The 17,095-nt window shown below is 33.4% G+C and overlaps 1 protein-coding gene across 1 annotated transcript in view; it reads left to right on the top strand.

Moving 5' to 3' along the window:
- Nucleotides 1-17,095, top strand: part of LOC146993851 (uncharacterized) — a 345,063-nt gene that overhangs the window by 296,784 nt on the left and 31,184 nt on the right. Inside the window, exon 4 of the mRNA XM_085826601.1 lies at nt 7,279-7,521. Coding sequence (XP_085682727.1) covers nt 7,279-7,521 — 243 coding nt within the window. The remainder of the gene's footprint in view (nt 1-7,278; nt 7,522-17,095) is intronic.

Raw genomic sequence — 17,095 nt, 5'->3', positions numbered from 1 at the left:
GGGCTATCTGCCTAAGGGAGGGATGCCTTCGTGGAGGACTTTCTAAGAGAAACTGGCTCGTATACACGTTACACATGGGGAAAACCACGAAAACACCCACGCAGCCAGCCCGTTCGCGGGATTCGAACCGAACTACCAGTGTTCAGCGACTTTACCGCTCGGCCGCTGGTGGGCCCGACAATTAATGAATACACGTAATCGTGTGTCATCCTGTATGACTATACATAAACTACAAGAAATGATATGCATAAGCACATACGAATGATGGCGATAAAAGAAAACACATAATCATGCATTATTCTACTGGGCTATGCACACATCGATAAAAATGATACATACACACCTATACGTTGACAGAAATGATACACTGAGAATGACAATAGTGTATCAGCGTGAACCATGACAATTAATGGTTACACATATTCGTGTATTACCTTACTTGTCTGTACATATATATTAGTTCAAATGATACACTTAAACACCTATACATTAATGGAAATAAAATACTGAAAATGGCACTTGTACATTATACGATAGATGAAGAATAATGGTAACGCGTAATCGTGTATCAAAGTGGCTATACATACAGTAATAGAAATGATACACTTATACATTAATATACATTTATAACATGGTAAATGATGCATTTATACATTAATAGAAATGGTACACTGACAATGAAATTTTCACATTAATACGAAAGATGACGATTAATGATAACACATAATCATGTATTATCCTACTGCGCTATGCGTATATGAATAGAAATAAGACATTTTAAACACCTACTTGACAGAAATGTTGCACTGAGTGTAATGCTTGTGCATCATTGCGAGAGATGACAATTAATATATACACATAATCGTGTAGCGTCCTACGTGGATATACATACATTAATAGAAGTGCTACACTTAAACATTAATACTAGAAACGACACACTGAAGATGATACTTGTGGATAAATATGAAAGATGACGATTAATAAAAATACATGAACATAAATTATCCTACATGGCTATGTATACATTATTAGAAATGAAACCTTTAACACCTATACATTAAAAAAACTGATATATTGAATTGTGTATTAATGCGAAAAATGACAATTAATGATTATACATACTCGTGTGTTATCCTACATGGCAATATAGACAATAGTAAAAATGATACGCTTAGACACTGATACATTACTACAGAAGATGCACTGAAAATGGTACTTGTACAGTAAAACGATATATGACGATTAGTGATAACATATAATCCTGTGTTATTCTACAAGGTTTTACATACATACACAGGGATGGTACACTTAAACGAATGATGTGCGTTGAATACAAAATCATTGATCGCTAATGTCGCAATGCAAATGAATTCGAATACGCCATCGTGTACTTCAGTCTTAGTTTGGAAATATTGAAAATGACAGACGCAAGGAACCGACATTTGAAGAATACGTTTATGAGTTATTAAAGGCATTTTAAAAATGTTATTATGAAATAAAAAGGCCTATCGGATTCGCAAACAGTTTTCAACTCAGAATCAGTCGTAACTTTTAAAAGAAGTCTTGGTACATAGCTAAGGTAATCGCCATAGATGGTAAGTCGGATGGGGAGTAGTTATCCGTTAGCACTGACATCTGCAAAAGAGGTTTTTAGTTCATTATTTACTTTTCTTCTAACTGGTTGAGGTATCTGCAGTACCAGCCTTGGAGCAATATTTCATAGCTAAGAGTAAAATATTGGTCTTTCAAACTGATTCCACAAAGAGCGCGTCTCTGGAAGCGATTGTGTTGTTGAAAACTTGATAAGCGTTTAACTTTGTCCTTTCAGAAAAACAGGTGTTTAATGAAGAGCATATTGAATCAGTTACTAGTAAATTTCGTCTTCGACTCACAGAAGAACACTTTTCTAAAAAAGTAATTAAAAATTTTACGTATTACTAAGCCATTCGGAACTGCTGATCAAAATCAAAAAAATCAGCCATTCGAAAATAAAAAAATCTGATGTGTACACCACATGACTTCCTTGTATGGAATATTGAATTATACACATTTTTTCTTGCATTTCGTTTAAATTTATTGGATTTAATTAAATTTACTTCGCCGACAGCGCATAAACCACAACAGAATAAATGCATTCTTTAAAATTCACTCTAGTATTTGTTTGCCATAGCGACACTCTGGCGCTAGATTCACTTAACAATATTATACTTCGTTCATATTATAACTCATAATGCACAAAATTTATATCATTTAAAGAATAGAATTATCTAATCGTTGCCACATGTTCTATTCAAATACTATAATAAAGCTAGAATGATGTATAAAAGAAATTAAGCAAATAAAACTAAAAAGAAACAGTTTTTCACAGACGATTGAGTATTTCTCATTCAATTAATTCAGTTCTCACTTCGCGAGAAGGCAAAAATACATAAAAACTCAAAATATCTATATTAAAAATAAAAATTAAGTAAATCTTTAAACACTTATTTCCTCGAAAAAATTCCAGAAAGGATTAAGCATGATTTAATTGGCAGTAATAAATGAAGGCGTTATCTTTGTTGTTGCGAAACTAAGTTTCTCTAGATTGGCAACAAATTCACTAGTCTGCTGTTTCAAATGTAAACAATCAATGGCCGCCATAAAAAATGGCTTAGCGGCACTTAAACTACTTTAAAATTGTTGATAATTCTAAAAATATTGCATACAATATTTACTAAAGGCATAAAAACCTTAACCGGAAGATAAGAACGACATAATTCAATCAGTTTTAAAGTAAAAAATGTACAATTTTCAAACATATAAGAGTAAAGATACTGAGATCACTGAGCCGGGTAACAGAATGGATATATATATAAATGCGGCCGATTGCAACCAAAATACGAGGTGCACATCTACATGTTATAGCAGTCCTATATACAAAATTTCAACTTTCTGAGGCTGCTCGTTTTTGAGTTATGCGAGATACGTAGGTACGTACGCACGCACGTACGTACATACGTTCGTACAGACGCCACGAAAAATTCTCTTTAGAATTAATATTAAAGCAGTTTTTTTTTTTTTTTTTTTTTTTTTTTTAGGTTTTATATTTTATTCTGTCCTTACGTACAGATATCACGCAAAAACATCGTTAAATTGCATTTGATAGCTGTCAAAATTGATATTTTCGTTGAAATATGCTTCCTGAAACGTTTCGCGATTACAATACTTCCTTTTTACTTCGTACAAGGAAGTAAAAATCAGCCATTCGGAACTACCGATGCATTCGATTATTACCGTCCACAAGCAACTTTTTTCAAATCAGACACATTCTGAAGGGACTATAGACAATATTCTGAAACTAAAAGTATTCCTTATCACTAAAGTATTGCTAACACAGATTGCTAATACCTTGTATTACCGTACCTGAAGAAGAGTACTTTGTCTCTTCTTCAGGAGTTCTTTGTCTCTTGTGAAATTTGTGAACTCTTGTGAGTCACAGGTGTACTTTGTCTCTTGTGCCACTGCCAGTGTCTTTTTGCATTTAGTTAAAACGTTATTCGCAAAATAATGGGAAAAAAACCTGATGATTTCTTTGTACAGCCTATTAGATTATACAAGTTTTTTCCTGGATTTCATTTAAATTTATTTCCTCGAATTTCATTAGAGGTATATTTCTCATTCAATAGTTCAGTTCTCACTTCGCTTCAAGGCAAAGATATATAAAAACTTAAAAGATTTAGATTAAAAATTGTAAAATACAGGAAAACATAAAACACCAAATACATATAAAAACGTTCAAGCAAAAATTTTACAGTAAAAATTAGAGTTTCTACGCCAAAATAAGCAGTTCGACCAACGGGCAAGAAGATATTTTTTTCGGTGCAAAAAAACTAAAAGTTTACTTTTGGTCCCACTCGGCAAAAAGACACTGAAGTTGGCGCCCCAACTGAATTCACTATTCTACTAAAAGTTTCAAACGTAAACAAATGGTGACCACGTTAGGCTTAACAGCTACTTAAACTTTTAAATTGTTGATAATTCTACAACTATCGCACAGAGATTAACTAAAGGCATAAAACCCTTAACCGGAACATAAGAACAGCATAATTCAATCACTTTTAAAGCAAAAAAACACAAAATACCAACATATAAGAATTAAAAAAATCTGACCTCACCAAACAAGTAACAAAGTGGGTATAAGTATATATGCGTTTGGTGCGGCCGATTGTAACCAAAAAGGGAGCAACACATTGTAACCAAAAAGGGAGGAACACAGCTACATGTTACATCAGTCCCGTATACGAAAAGTCAATGTTCTACGGCTACTTGTTTTCGAGTTCTACAGGATACATACGTACGTACGTGCATACGTGCAGACGAAAATTTCATTTCAATCCATTTTAAATCCATTTTACAATCTGTTTTGGTTTAAAAGCATTCTTTATTCTGTTTGTACGTACATATATCACGCAAAAACATCATTAAAATAGATTCGAGAGTGGTCAAAATGATGTTGAAATAAATACCCGAAATACTTCTCGATTGCAGTACTTCCTTTACTTCCTACAAGCAAGTAAAAAAGAATTAAATGAAAAAAATCTCGGACACTAGAAACGAATATAAAATAAATGAGTTCATTAAAAAGTCCTAAAATGAATAGTGGTATCAAAAAAGGCAAAAGCATAAATTAATCAGACTTTTTCCATTAGTTCATATCAGGACTATGCTTCCTACATGTACGAAGCCTTTTCCGGTAGAATATCTTCATGCCCGATTGACTACGTCCCAAATTTCGAATTTTATGTTTTTGCATAAAACAGAAAAGCACTCATGCTTTTGTTTCACCCAAAACGTGCCTAGAAATATAGAATAGATGCACAGGTCTTTCAGTTTTAAGCTAATAGGGACATCCCTGTTTTTATACAGGATACTAAAATCTGCTACGTATCTGTTTTGAATTTTGTATTTCGTTATAATTTCTCGGATTTACTGTATATTTTTATGCAAAAGCGGCAGAATTTTAATAGCTGTGTTACTACTACAGTTTGGAAGTCGTTTTATAAACGAGTTCAAAATGTTTAACAAATAATCTATACTATTAAAATCAGTGCGCATCTATTTGAGACATTATCTCCTCCGCGACGGCGGGGTGTTAAGCTTCGAGAAAGGTACCCCCTCCCCGGGATTCCGAAAATTCGTAGGAAGCCATTTCGGCCATTCTCATCTTCGTACGACTTTAATTAGCCGAGATATTAATTAAAAACTCGGAAAAACGCTAATTTTTGTACTCATTTTTCCGTGTGGCAACAGTCTCGCGAATTGGAGATAAAAATCTGCTCTATTTCGAAAAGTGTTGCCACTGCTCCCTTTCAAATTGTAGAATTTGTTAATCAAAAATTTGTAAGTTTAAAAAAAAATATGAAATACAATAGCATTGCCAAGCATTAAATACATTATTATTATTATATAAGGTCACATTCTGACACTCAAGAAAGCACGCGATTGCACATAGCGTCATTGTATCACGTCGAAAATATTTCCTTAATGTCAGCCTTTTAAATATAAAGCTGCTGTTGGCAACTTTTTTTGTTTCAGGTTATGATAGTTGACAAGATATGTTGTTACCACGTTAATTATTTTATTGATGCTGAGAAAAACTCTTTGTATTACATTAAATTAAGTCATGACGTCATACGTATACGTATTAACCTAAAGAGTTATAAATTTTTCTTTCATGGTTTGACAACAAAAAAAAAAAAAAAAAAAAATATTTGCAAATTATTTGTTAGTTAAAAGGAATGAACTGATTTCATTCATTCTTTTTTTTTTTTTTTTTTTTTTTTTTTTTTTTTTCTTCTTTTTCATTTTCTTTTTAGATGTACATAGAACGGATAAATTTTTCTTTGGCGGCAGCCCGCTCTATAGGTTAAACAATTAAAAAATATTGCTTTTCATTTTATTTGATTCTAATGCATGTTATTTACATTTCTTCAAGCATATAGAACCTTTAATCCTTAAAAAATAAATTTTGACATTTTCTGAATATGTAAATTATTTTTTAACAAAATTCAAAAAATCTCATTGTAAAATTCCCATTGTTTCTTAAGTTGGCCGTATGTTTTCGCCAATCCTGTCACTCTGAAACCCTGCTTATTTATCTATGATTTCATTCCTAATTTTAACGGCTATGGCTTCCTTATTTTTCTTTGCAGCACTATCTGAGGCAACAATCTTTTTGGGAGGCATCCTGAAATAATTATTTTGGCTAATCTTTGGAATATGGTAACAAGTAGTTTGGCGACATTTTGGTAAGGCGATAAAGGTTTCTAGCTAGGACTTTAGCAGTGTACATGGATAAAGTCAAGAGTGTGCGCAATGCCATTTTTGTGCAATTCTGAGATGCTTTTTTAAGTGAAAATAGGTCGACGTGTACATGGATGCCGTCTATGTGCAATTATTAAGAACGCGGCAAACAGTTTGAGATTCTGCACTTTCTCCCACTTTCGCACCTAATCTTCGTCATGATTAAGCACTTTTGTTCCATAAAAGTTCTAGCATAAGCGTAATTCCGCTAGCAGATTGTTGGAAAAAATTGAGTAAAAAATGGTTTTACTTTGTGAAAACAAAATGGCGTCCAAACAAACACTAGCAGGTTGCTGTAGCAGGGTTAGTCGCCAAATTTTCGCCAAAAAATCGCCAAGTTACCATAATCTAAAGATTAACCATTATTTTCACGTTGAATGTAATAAACCATTGACTCACGAGCTTACAAACACGTAGACTAAAGAACACCGAGTGATCTGACGAGGTATTCCCCGAGTCGAGACGGATCGGGAACCAACAGCCTGGCTCATTGCTCGTTACTCGAGTCAATACTCGTATTGAGAGACAAAATTTTAGCTCATACTTTCCTCGTATCTCAAATATAGAAGTGCTCGTATGTCGAGGTTCCACTATAAGTTTAAATGAAATACAGCAGAAAATGCGTATATTTTAATATTCCGTACAACGAAGTCATGTGATGTACACATTTTTGTATTTTCAATGTTTCATGCTGAGAGTTTGTGGTTGCCATTTCTTATCGCCCCGCTGCAAACAAACTGAACTTATTTTAGTTAAATTTAATCGGTTAATTAGGCTAATTTGGTATTGGCTGTATCTTTTGTCAAGCTGAGCGATTAGAAAACTAAAACTAAACTTTTTAAAATTATTAGCAATTATAACGTGAGTCAATTTAAAAACATTACTAACGCTTCCTCATATTACTTACTGAGTATACTAAGTTCTATTCTTTTGCAGCTCGATCGGGCCCTCGTATGGCCTACCGTCTCCTGTCCTATATTGGCTCCAACCTGCGGTTGTTGTGCAATGTCTCGTGCAGCCACAACGTGTCCTGGACGAGGGCAAAGGACAACCAGACATTCCAAGGCCCGTCATTGCAGCTGCACAACATCCGGCATGTCGACGGAGGAAGGTACTACTGTGAAGCGGACAGCGCGCGCGGAGAGAGGCTCTGCTTGCTCGTGACCCTCGTCGTGCAATGTAAGATCCTTTTCCTCTTTTTGTAGGCACAAAATTGCACGGATCCCACGTCTGCTCCATTTCCGAGCCAGCTTGCCGTTACGAATAAAACTCATTGTTCAGTACAACATTATAGTATGATATTTTAAAACGAAGCAGGTCGTTTCGACGCCGACGGTTTGACGCCGGGGCAGTACGACGCCATATGTTTTTCGTATTTTTATTTATTTTTAGAATAAATATGAAGTAATATGACTGATTAAGTAATATGATTTAATAAAAATCAGTCAATGGTTTTAATACGGAATATGACTGATTTTTATTTATTGAATAAGCGATTATTTGCATGCATATTTGAAATAAATATATGTGTGTATGTGTGTGAAAGTGTTCTAGATTTTTGTTTGTGTCCCAGATTCGTGAGAAGGCCCCTCGCCAACGTCAAGGCCCCGGGACATGAGGGAGGGTTTTTTTTAAATTTATTTCACAAAACAGCATCAAAAAGGCAAAATACACAAATGGTAAATAAACGTATGGCTACAAAGTAGTTATATTATATTGCAGACAAATATAATTACAGATAAATAAGATTACAGATAAATAAGATTACAGATAAATAAGATTACATATAAATAAAATTAGAGATAAATAATATTACATCACAGAACTGTTATTATACTAATCCATTGCAAAATTATGCGTCACACCTTTCAGCTATTCCATTATTTCTCGATTTTCAAAATCTTCAACTAGTACTTTAATTCTCATATTAGCTTGTAGGTACCTGTTCCGCTTGGGCTGCGGTTCATCTCCACGTACAAATTCTTCATAACATTGATCAATTGATTTTCAAACACGCCTGAGACCATCTATGAATTCCCATAATGTAGGGTGTGAAACATCAAATGATGATGACACCAAATTTATTTGAATGATGATGCAAACTTATTCTAAAAATAAATAAAAATACGAAAAATATGGCGTCAAACAAAAGCAAAAAAAGTATGGCGTCGAACTGACCCCACGTCGAAACGACCTCGTGTCGAACTGACCACGCGTCGAAACGCTGGCGTCGAACCGTTGGCGTCGAAACGTTGGCGTCGAACTGACCTGTACCGATTTTAAAATAGATACTCTCTGCACAAAAAAGAGGGGACATTTCCCGTTCCACTGAGCCCTTTTACGAAATTTCACTTGCGTATTTTACGTTTCGAAAGCAAGACTTAGGATATACATTAGATTTATATATGAAATTCTTCTAACAATGTATTTTGGTACAATTGAATAACATTGTATTTTGATACGAAATCGGACTTTTTCTGAAATAATATATCTATTTTTATTTTTTCATATTTTGATTCTACGACTCAAATTAGTCCTAAATATTAAATTTTGAAAATTTGTTGAGAAACTTACCGCGAAATTAAAAAAAAAAAAAAAAAAAATTAACCTTCACGCACTATTTCAATTCTCTTGTCGAAATTCTTAATTTTTGGTAACCTATTTTACTTTTCCTTTCGTTGTCAGGGACGGAAAAAAGAGGGTCTCATTCATTCTTTCAAATAATCTTAGAGAAACGCATAAGGCACATTTGAGTAATTAACGCTTATAACAAATGTGTCAACTTTCGAAACGCGCCTATATATAAATTCACGTATCTCTTGAAAAATTTTGAACAAAAAATTCTCAGTTTTTTAGCATGTATGGCTAGAAATACGTCTTTTTTGAAGTGATTGTAAAAATTTTATAGTTTATAATTCAAAAATTTTTCGAAAAATTTATAAAAATTACAAATTTTAGAAACAAATCAGAAAGTAACCGGGATTTTATTTGGATTAAACCGAAATTTTGAATTGTGAAAGCAAAAATCAAGTCAGTTTAATAAAAAAAGGAGATAGTAATAAACATATATAAAATTAAATTAATATTGAGGAGCTAAAATTTTGAGATTTAACTTTTTAAAATCTACTCGTGTGATTTTTACAAAACTATAACATAAGCCCGCTTTGGCATAAGTTGAGTCGTAGAATGGAAATATGGACAAAAATTGGTATCTTATTTCTGAAAAAGTCCAATTTTGTGTCAGAATATCTATGTTAAGGGGACTCATACACCTTAAACACCTTATGATCTTCGAATATGTGACTGTTGCAAGAATTGGGATATTTTATTTGTTTTAAAAGCAATTACTTCCAACTTTTTACAGATGACTACATAATATCGCTGCTTTGGAAACTAGTAACCAGAAAGTTTGTGTTGCCACAAATATTTTTGTAATTTAATCCTCTTTGTAACAAAATATTTCGCCATGTTTCCACCTTGCGCGCATGATATTTTAAAAATGGCTAATGGTACATACTTGAAATTTGATGGAATTCTTTATATGGGCACTATTTTCTAACTTAACCAACAATCTGATGAATATTTTAATACTGAAAAATTTTGGACGAAAACATTAAAAAATTTTTTAATAAAATACATTTTATAAACTCAACTCAAAATAATAAAAAAAAAATCTGAAATGTTTCAGATTTTAAATTACGTCCAAAGGGGCGTTTTTTAACATTTTGTGTGTTACCTTTCTTTATTAAATATCATGTTCCTCGCACTTAAACCATAAGATCCAGTGCAACAGCAATATCGCAAAATAGTTTTAAAACGAGCATATCTTTAGAATTTCCAATACAGAGACTCACGCGCTGGAGATAAAAATGTTTTTTCTGCACAACGTTGCCATTGCTCGCTTTGAAATCCTTGAGTTTGTTCAAAAATTCGTCAAAGTTTTAAAAAATAGGAAATCGATCATAAAATAAATTTCAAATTTCAAATTTGGTCTTCCACATGCTTATATTCGTTGGAGGATTACGTTATTCAAAATTCGATGACTCTTTGTACCGTTGTTTTATCACAATACGAGAAATATACATACATTTATGCAGATTTTTCATTATTTAATTTCTTCAAATATAATGCAGGACTCTAACATTTTGTGGCAACAGTTTGAAAAGTGAACCAACATTTATGAGTCCGACGCAAAATGCCAAAACGAAACTAATAGTCCTTCGGGATTCAAATCCCTTTGGACTAATAAAAATTTAACATGAAATTTATAGAATTTTAGGTTCACAGTAGTTTTCAAATGTTATAAAAGCTATATATAAAATATGGAATTAAATTATGTAACAAAATGTTTTAAACTGTGCGCGCAAGTTGGAAACATGACGAAAAATTTTGTCACAAAGCGGATTAAATTATAAAAATATTTGTGGCAACACAAACTTTCTGATTACTATTTCAGAAAGCAGCCATATTATATAGTAGCTGTAAAACGTTGGTAGTAATTGCTTTTAAAATAAATAAGTTATCCCATTTCTTGCAACTGTCACCTATTCGAACATCTTATGGGTTTTAAGGTGTATGAGCCCCCTTAAAACAAATCTATATATAAATCTAATATATAATTTTAGGTCGCGCTTTCGAGACATGAAAAACGCAAGTTAAATTTCGTCAATCGACCGAGCAGAATGGGAAATAATAGAACCTGCTCAAACCATCACTCATAACTACGGCAATGACTGCTGTGAGAAAAAAACAAGTAATATATATATATTTAAAGTCAATTCCTACTTAGATCAACAACGAAAAATTTTATTTTAGTTACTTTTTATTAACATTATTAAAATTTTTTCGTTTCTGATTTATGAAGCTGATGGTGGTCTATAATTTCTCATTCCATCCATCTTTTGTAATGCTTCATTATTGCAAGGCACCTTTCCAGTGAGTTTCGAGCTGCCCAGTTCTTCAATTAATATTCCATCTAATGGTTTCACACGACATATGCTTGACCTACTGCGAAGATATTTCGTAGGGAGCTTTTCTTGACGCTTATGTTTTTCTTTCTCTAATCGTCGCTTGTGTTGTAGTTTCTTTTCGCATTCTCCGTTTGTGAAGCAAGGGACATTTTAATGGTTATATTTTAAACATATATTATTATCACGTTCACACAGAAATATGGGGAGAAATTTTGCTGCATAATGGGACATTACATTCGCTTCATCGAACTCTATAAAACTACAATTCTTTAATTCCATACACTTTAAAAACTTTTAGAACTCTGTCTTACTGTTGCCACTTATTTTTGTTAAATATTACAAACACATTTATCATAGTCATAACAAAACTTCTAAATATTTTAGAAATTAAAAAAAATATAAACACATTTCAAATTATTTGCGAGGTAGAAAAGTTAAAGTTCATTTTCCCTCTTGCTCAATGCGATGACTTTGTTTAACTTACTACCATACGTTAGCATCAAATTTCACAGATTATTTATCACTAATGACAAAGCCCAACAAGACTATGTCTAAAGAAGGGATGCCTTCAGGGAGGATGTTCTAAGAGAAACTGACCATTACTTATGCTTTGCATAAATAAATTCATGAAATATCTATTCAGCATTTTGGGGTGATGAGCCCAGAAACCTGAGTGAAATCCTAAGAAAGGAAAGGAACCTAAAGAAAGGAAAGAAAATCGGATAGAAAATCAACCGAAATCTAATCTATCCGAAACAACCTGCCTAATCTATCCGAAAATCAAATCTGCCTAACAACGGCTGTTAATTAGTTTCAACGGCGGTTAATTAATTTTAACCGGTTTAATCTGGTCTTAATAGCGTCCAAATCGGTTTAATCCACTTTGAACCAGTTGAAACCAGTCTGATCCGGTTTAGACCAGTTTGAAGGAATCTGTTTTGAGGAACAGATTGGACTCGATTCAACTGGATTAGACCGAACTAGACCGAATCGGACTCGACGGGATCAAACCGTATTAAACAAGGTGAAAAAGGTCTGAATCGGATTAAACTGAATGAAACCGGTCTGGACCGGATTTAAACGGATCGAAACGGTTTAATAGGGTTTGATCGGGTTCAAACCTGTTTCATCAAATTTCAACCTGTTAAGACCGCCTTTTTTTCTGGTTGAAACCGGTTGAGTGAAGCGGATCAAACCGTGGAACATAGATTCCAACTCTAACACATGGTTTAATCAGGTTCGATCCGGTTCATGAACGGTCTGATCTAGATCGAATATCAAATCGTAATAAAGCGGTTGAAATCGGTGTAGACCGCATGAGACCGGATTAAACCTGTCTTAATCTGTCTGAAACGGATCGAACAGGATTAAATTAGGTATAAACCTGTTTCAACCTTATATAACCGGACTAAACTGGCCTAATCGGATCTGGTAACCGGTTCCAATCGGATCTGGTTACTGGTAAACCGGTTCCAATCGGATCGAGCCGGTTCAAATGGTGGTACATCCGTTCCAACTAGCCGTTCCAAAACTCAGTTTAAGGTTTGCTCCTGTTCAAACCGGTATAATCCAGTTTCATCTGGTTCGAACCGGTTTAATCCGGTTTTAATAATGTCCAAACAGGTTTAATCCACTTTGAACCGGTTGAAACCAATCTGGTTTAATCCGGTTTGATCTGTTTTCGGATCTATTTTGATCTGGTTCGATCTGGTGTAGAGCTGCTTGAACCGGTATAATCCGTTTCGATACGATTCACCGGTTTCCACCAGTTTAATCCGATTCAAACCGGTTTAATCCACTTAGTGAAATGGATGAAACCAGTTTTAGCCGGTTAGATAGGTTCAACACAGTTTTATCTGGTTCGAACCGATTTAGTCCGGTTTTAACCGGTTTAATCCGGTTTTAATAACGTCCAAACCGGTTTAATCCATTTTGAACCGGTTGAAACCTGTCTGATCCGGTTTAGACCAGTTTGAACCAGTTTTATCCGGTTTGATCTGGTTTACGGTTCGATGCGGTTTAATCCAGTATCAGGCGGTTGAAACAGGTTCAACCTAGTTTTATCAGGTTCGAACCGTTTTAACCGGTTTAATCCGGTTTTAATCGCGTCCAAATCGGTTTAATCCTGTTTGAACCAGTTGAAACCAGTCTGATCCGGTTTAGACCAGTTTGAACCAGTTTAATCCGGTTTGATCTGGTTTCGGATCTATTTTGATCTGGTTCGATCTGGTGTAGAGCTGCTTGAACCGGTATAATCCGTTTCGATACGATTCACCGGTTTCCACCAGTTTAATCCGATTCCTACGTCTGCTCCATTTCCGAGCCAGCTTGCCGTTACGAATAAAACTCATTGTTCAGTACAACATTATAGTATGATATTTTAAAACGAAGCAGGTCGTTTCGACGCCGGCGCAGTGCGACGCCGTACGTTTCGACGCAGGGGCAGTTCGACGCCATATTTTTTTCGTATTTTTATTTGTTTTTAGAATAAATATGAAGTAATATGACTGATTAAGTAATATGATTTAATAAAAATCAGTCAATAATAGTCAATAGTTTTAATACGGAATATGACTGATTTTTATTTATTGAATAAGCGATTATTTGTATGCATATTTGAAATAAATGTATGTGTGTATGTGTGTGAAAGTGTTCTAGATTTTTGTTTGTGTCCCAGATTCGTGAGAATGCCCCTCGCCAACGTCCAGGCCCCAGGACAAGGAGGGAGGGTTTTTTTTATTTATTTCTCAAAACAGCATCAAAAAGCCAAAATACACAAATGGTAAATAAACGTAAGGCTACAAAGTAGTTATATTATATTGCAGACAAATATAATTACAGATAAATAAGATAACATATAAATAAAATTAAAGATAAATAATATTACATCACAGAACTGTTATTATACTAATCCATTGCAAAATTATGCGCCACACCTTTCAGCTATTCCATTATTTCTCGATTTTCAAAATCTTCAACTATTACTTTAATTCTCATATTAGCTCGTAGGTACCTGTTCCGCTTGTGCGGCGGTTCATCTCCACGTACAGTTCTTCATAACATTGATCAATTGATTTTCAAACACGCCTGAGACCATCTATGAATTCCCATAATGTGGGGTGTGAAACATCAAATGATGATGACACCAAATTTATTTGAATGATGATGCATACTTATTCTAAAAATAAATAAAAATACGAAAAGTATGGCGTCAAACAAAAGCAAAAAAAGTATGGAGTCGAACTGACCCCACGTCGAAACGACCTCGTGTCGAACTGACCACGCGTCGAAACGCTGGCGTCGAACCGTTGGCGTCGAAACGTTGGCATCGAACTGACCTGTACCGATTTTACGAACTGACCTGTTCCGATCAGGCGAACTGACCTGTACCGATTTTAAAATAGATACTCTCTGCACGAAAAAGGGGGGGGACATTTACCGTTCCACTGAGCCCTTTTACGAAATTTCACTTGCGTATTTTCCGTTTCGAAAGCATGACTTAGGATATACATTAGATTTATATATGAAATTCTTCTAACAATGTATTTTGGTACAATTGAATAACATTGTATTTTGATACGAAATCGGACTTTTTCTGAAATAATATATCGATTTTTATTTTTTCATATTTTGATTCTACGACTCAAATTAGTCCTAAATATTAAATTTTGAAAATTGAGAAACTTACAGTGAAATTAAAAAAAAAAAAAATAAATTAACCTTCACGCACTTATTTCAATTCTCTTGTCGAAATTCTTAATTTTTGGTAACCTATTTTACTTTTCCTTTCGTTGTCAGGGACGGAAAAAAGAGGGCCTCATTCATTCTTTCAAATAATCTTAGCAAAACACATAAGGCACATTTGAGTAATTAACGCTTATAACAAATGTGTCAACTTTCGAAACGCGCCTATATATAAATTCACGTATCTCTTGAGAAATTTTGAACAAAAAATTCTCAGTTTTTTAGCGTGTATGGCTAGAAATACGTCTACTTTAAAGTGATTGTAAAAATTTTATAGTTTATAATTCAAAAATTTTTCGAAAAATTTATAAAAATTACAAATTTTAGAAACAAATCAGAAAGTAACCGGGATTTTATTTGGATTAAACCGAAATTTTGAATTGTGAAAGAAAAAATCAAGTCAGTTTAATAAAAAAAGGAGATAGTAATAAACATATATCAAATTAAATTAATATTGAGGAGCTAAAATTTTGAGATTTAACTTTTTAAAATCTACTCGTGTGATTTTTACAAAACTATAACATAAGCACGCTTTGGCATAAGTTGAGTCGTAGAATGGAAATATGGACAAAAATTGGTATCTTATTTCTGAAAAAGTCCAATTTTGTGTCAGAATAACTATGTTAAGGGGACTCATACACCTTAAACACCTTATGATCTTCGAATATGTGACTGTTGCAAGAATTGGGATATTTTATTTGTTTTAAAAGCAATTACTTCCAACTTTTTACAGATGACTACATAATATCGCTGCTTTGGAAACTAGTAACCAGAAAGTTTGTGTTGCCACAAATATTTTTGTAATTTAATCCTCTTTGTAACAAAATATTTCGCCATGTTTCCACCTTGCGCGCATGATATTTTAAAAATGGCTAATGGTACATACTTGAAATTTGATGGAATTCTTTATATGGGCACTATTTTCTAACTTAACCAACAATCTGATGAATATTTTAATACTGAAAAATTTTGGACGAAAACATTAAAAAATTTTTTAATAAAATACATTTTATAAACTCAACTCAAAATAATAAAAAAAAAATCTGAAATGTTTCAGATTTTAAATTACGTCCAAAGGGGCGTTTTTTAACATTTTGTGTGTTACCTTTCTTTATTAAATATCATGTTCCTCGCACTTAAACCATAAGATCCAGTGCAACAGCAATATCGCAAAATAGTTTTAAAACGAGCATATCTTTAGAATTTCCAATACAGAGACTCACGCGCTGGAGATAAAAATGTTTTTTCTGCACAACGTTGCCATTGCTCGCTTTGAAATCCTTGAGTTTGTTCAAAAATTCGTCAAAGTTTTAAAAAATAGGAAATCGATCATAAAATAAATTTCAAATTTCAAATTTGGTCTTCCACATGCTTATATTCGTTGGAGGATTACGTTATTCAAAATTCGATGACTCTTTGTACCGTTGTTTTATCACAATACGAGAAATATACATACATTTATGCAGATTTTTCATTATTTAATTTCTTCAAATATAATGCAGGACTCTAACATTTTGTGGCAACAGTTTGAAAAGTGAACCAACATTTATGAGTCCGACGCAAAATGCCAAAACGAAACTAATAGTCCTTCGGGATTCAAATCCCTTTGGACTAATAAAAATTTAACATGAAATTTATAGAATTTTAGGTTCACAGTAGTTTTCAAATGTTATAAAAGCTATATATAAAATATGGAATTAAATTATGTAACAAAATGTTTTAAACTGTGCGCGCAAGTTGGAAACATGACGAAAAATTTTGTCACAAAGCGGATTAAATTATAAAAATATTTGTGGCAACACAAACTTTCTGATTACTATTTCAGAAAGCAGCCATATTATATAGTAGCTGTAAAACGTTGGTAGTAATTGCTTTTAAAATAAATAAGTTATCCCATTTCTTGCAACTGTCACCTATTCGAACATCTTATGGGTTTTAAGGTGTATGAGCCCCCTTAAAACAAATCTATATATAAATCTAATATATAATTTTAGGTCGCGCTTTCGAGACATGAAAAACGCAAGTTAAATTTCGTCAAT

The sequence above is a fragment of the Stegodyphus dumicola genome, chromosome 11 (genome assembly GCF_044657685.1).
Source record: "Stegodyphus dumicola isolate Sdum_Otavi_A_Nest chromosome 11, ASM4465768v1".
NCBI lineage: Eukaryota > Metazoa > Arthropoda > Arachnida > Araneae > Eresidae > Stegodyphus > Stegodyphus dumicola.
Note: the sequence above shows the minus strand (reverse complement) of the source record. Positions and strands in the feature narration are given on the sequence as shown.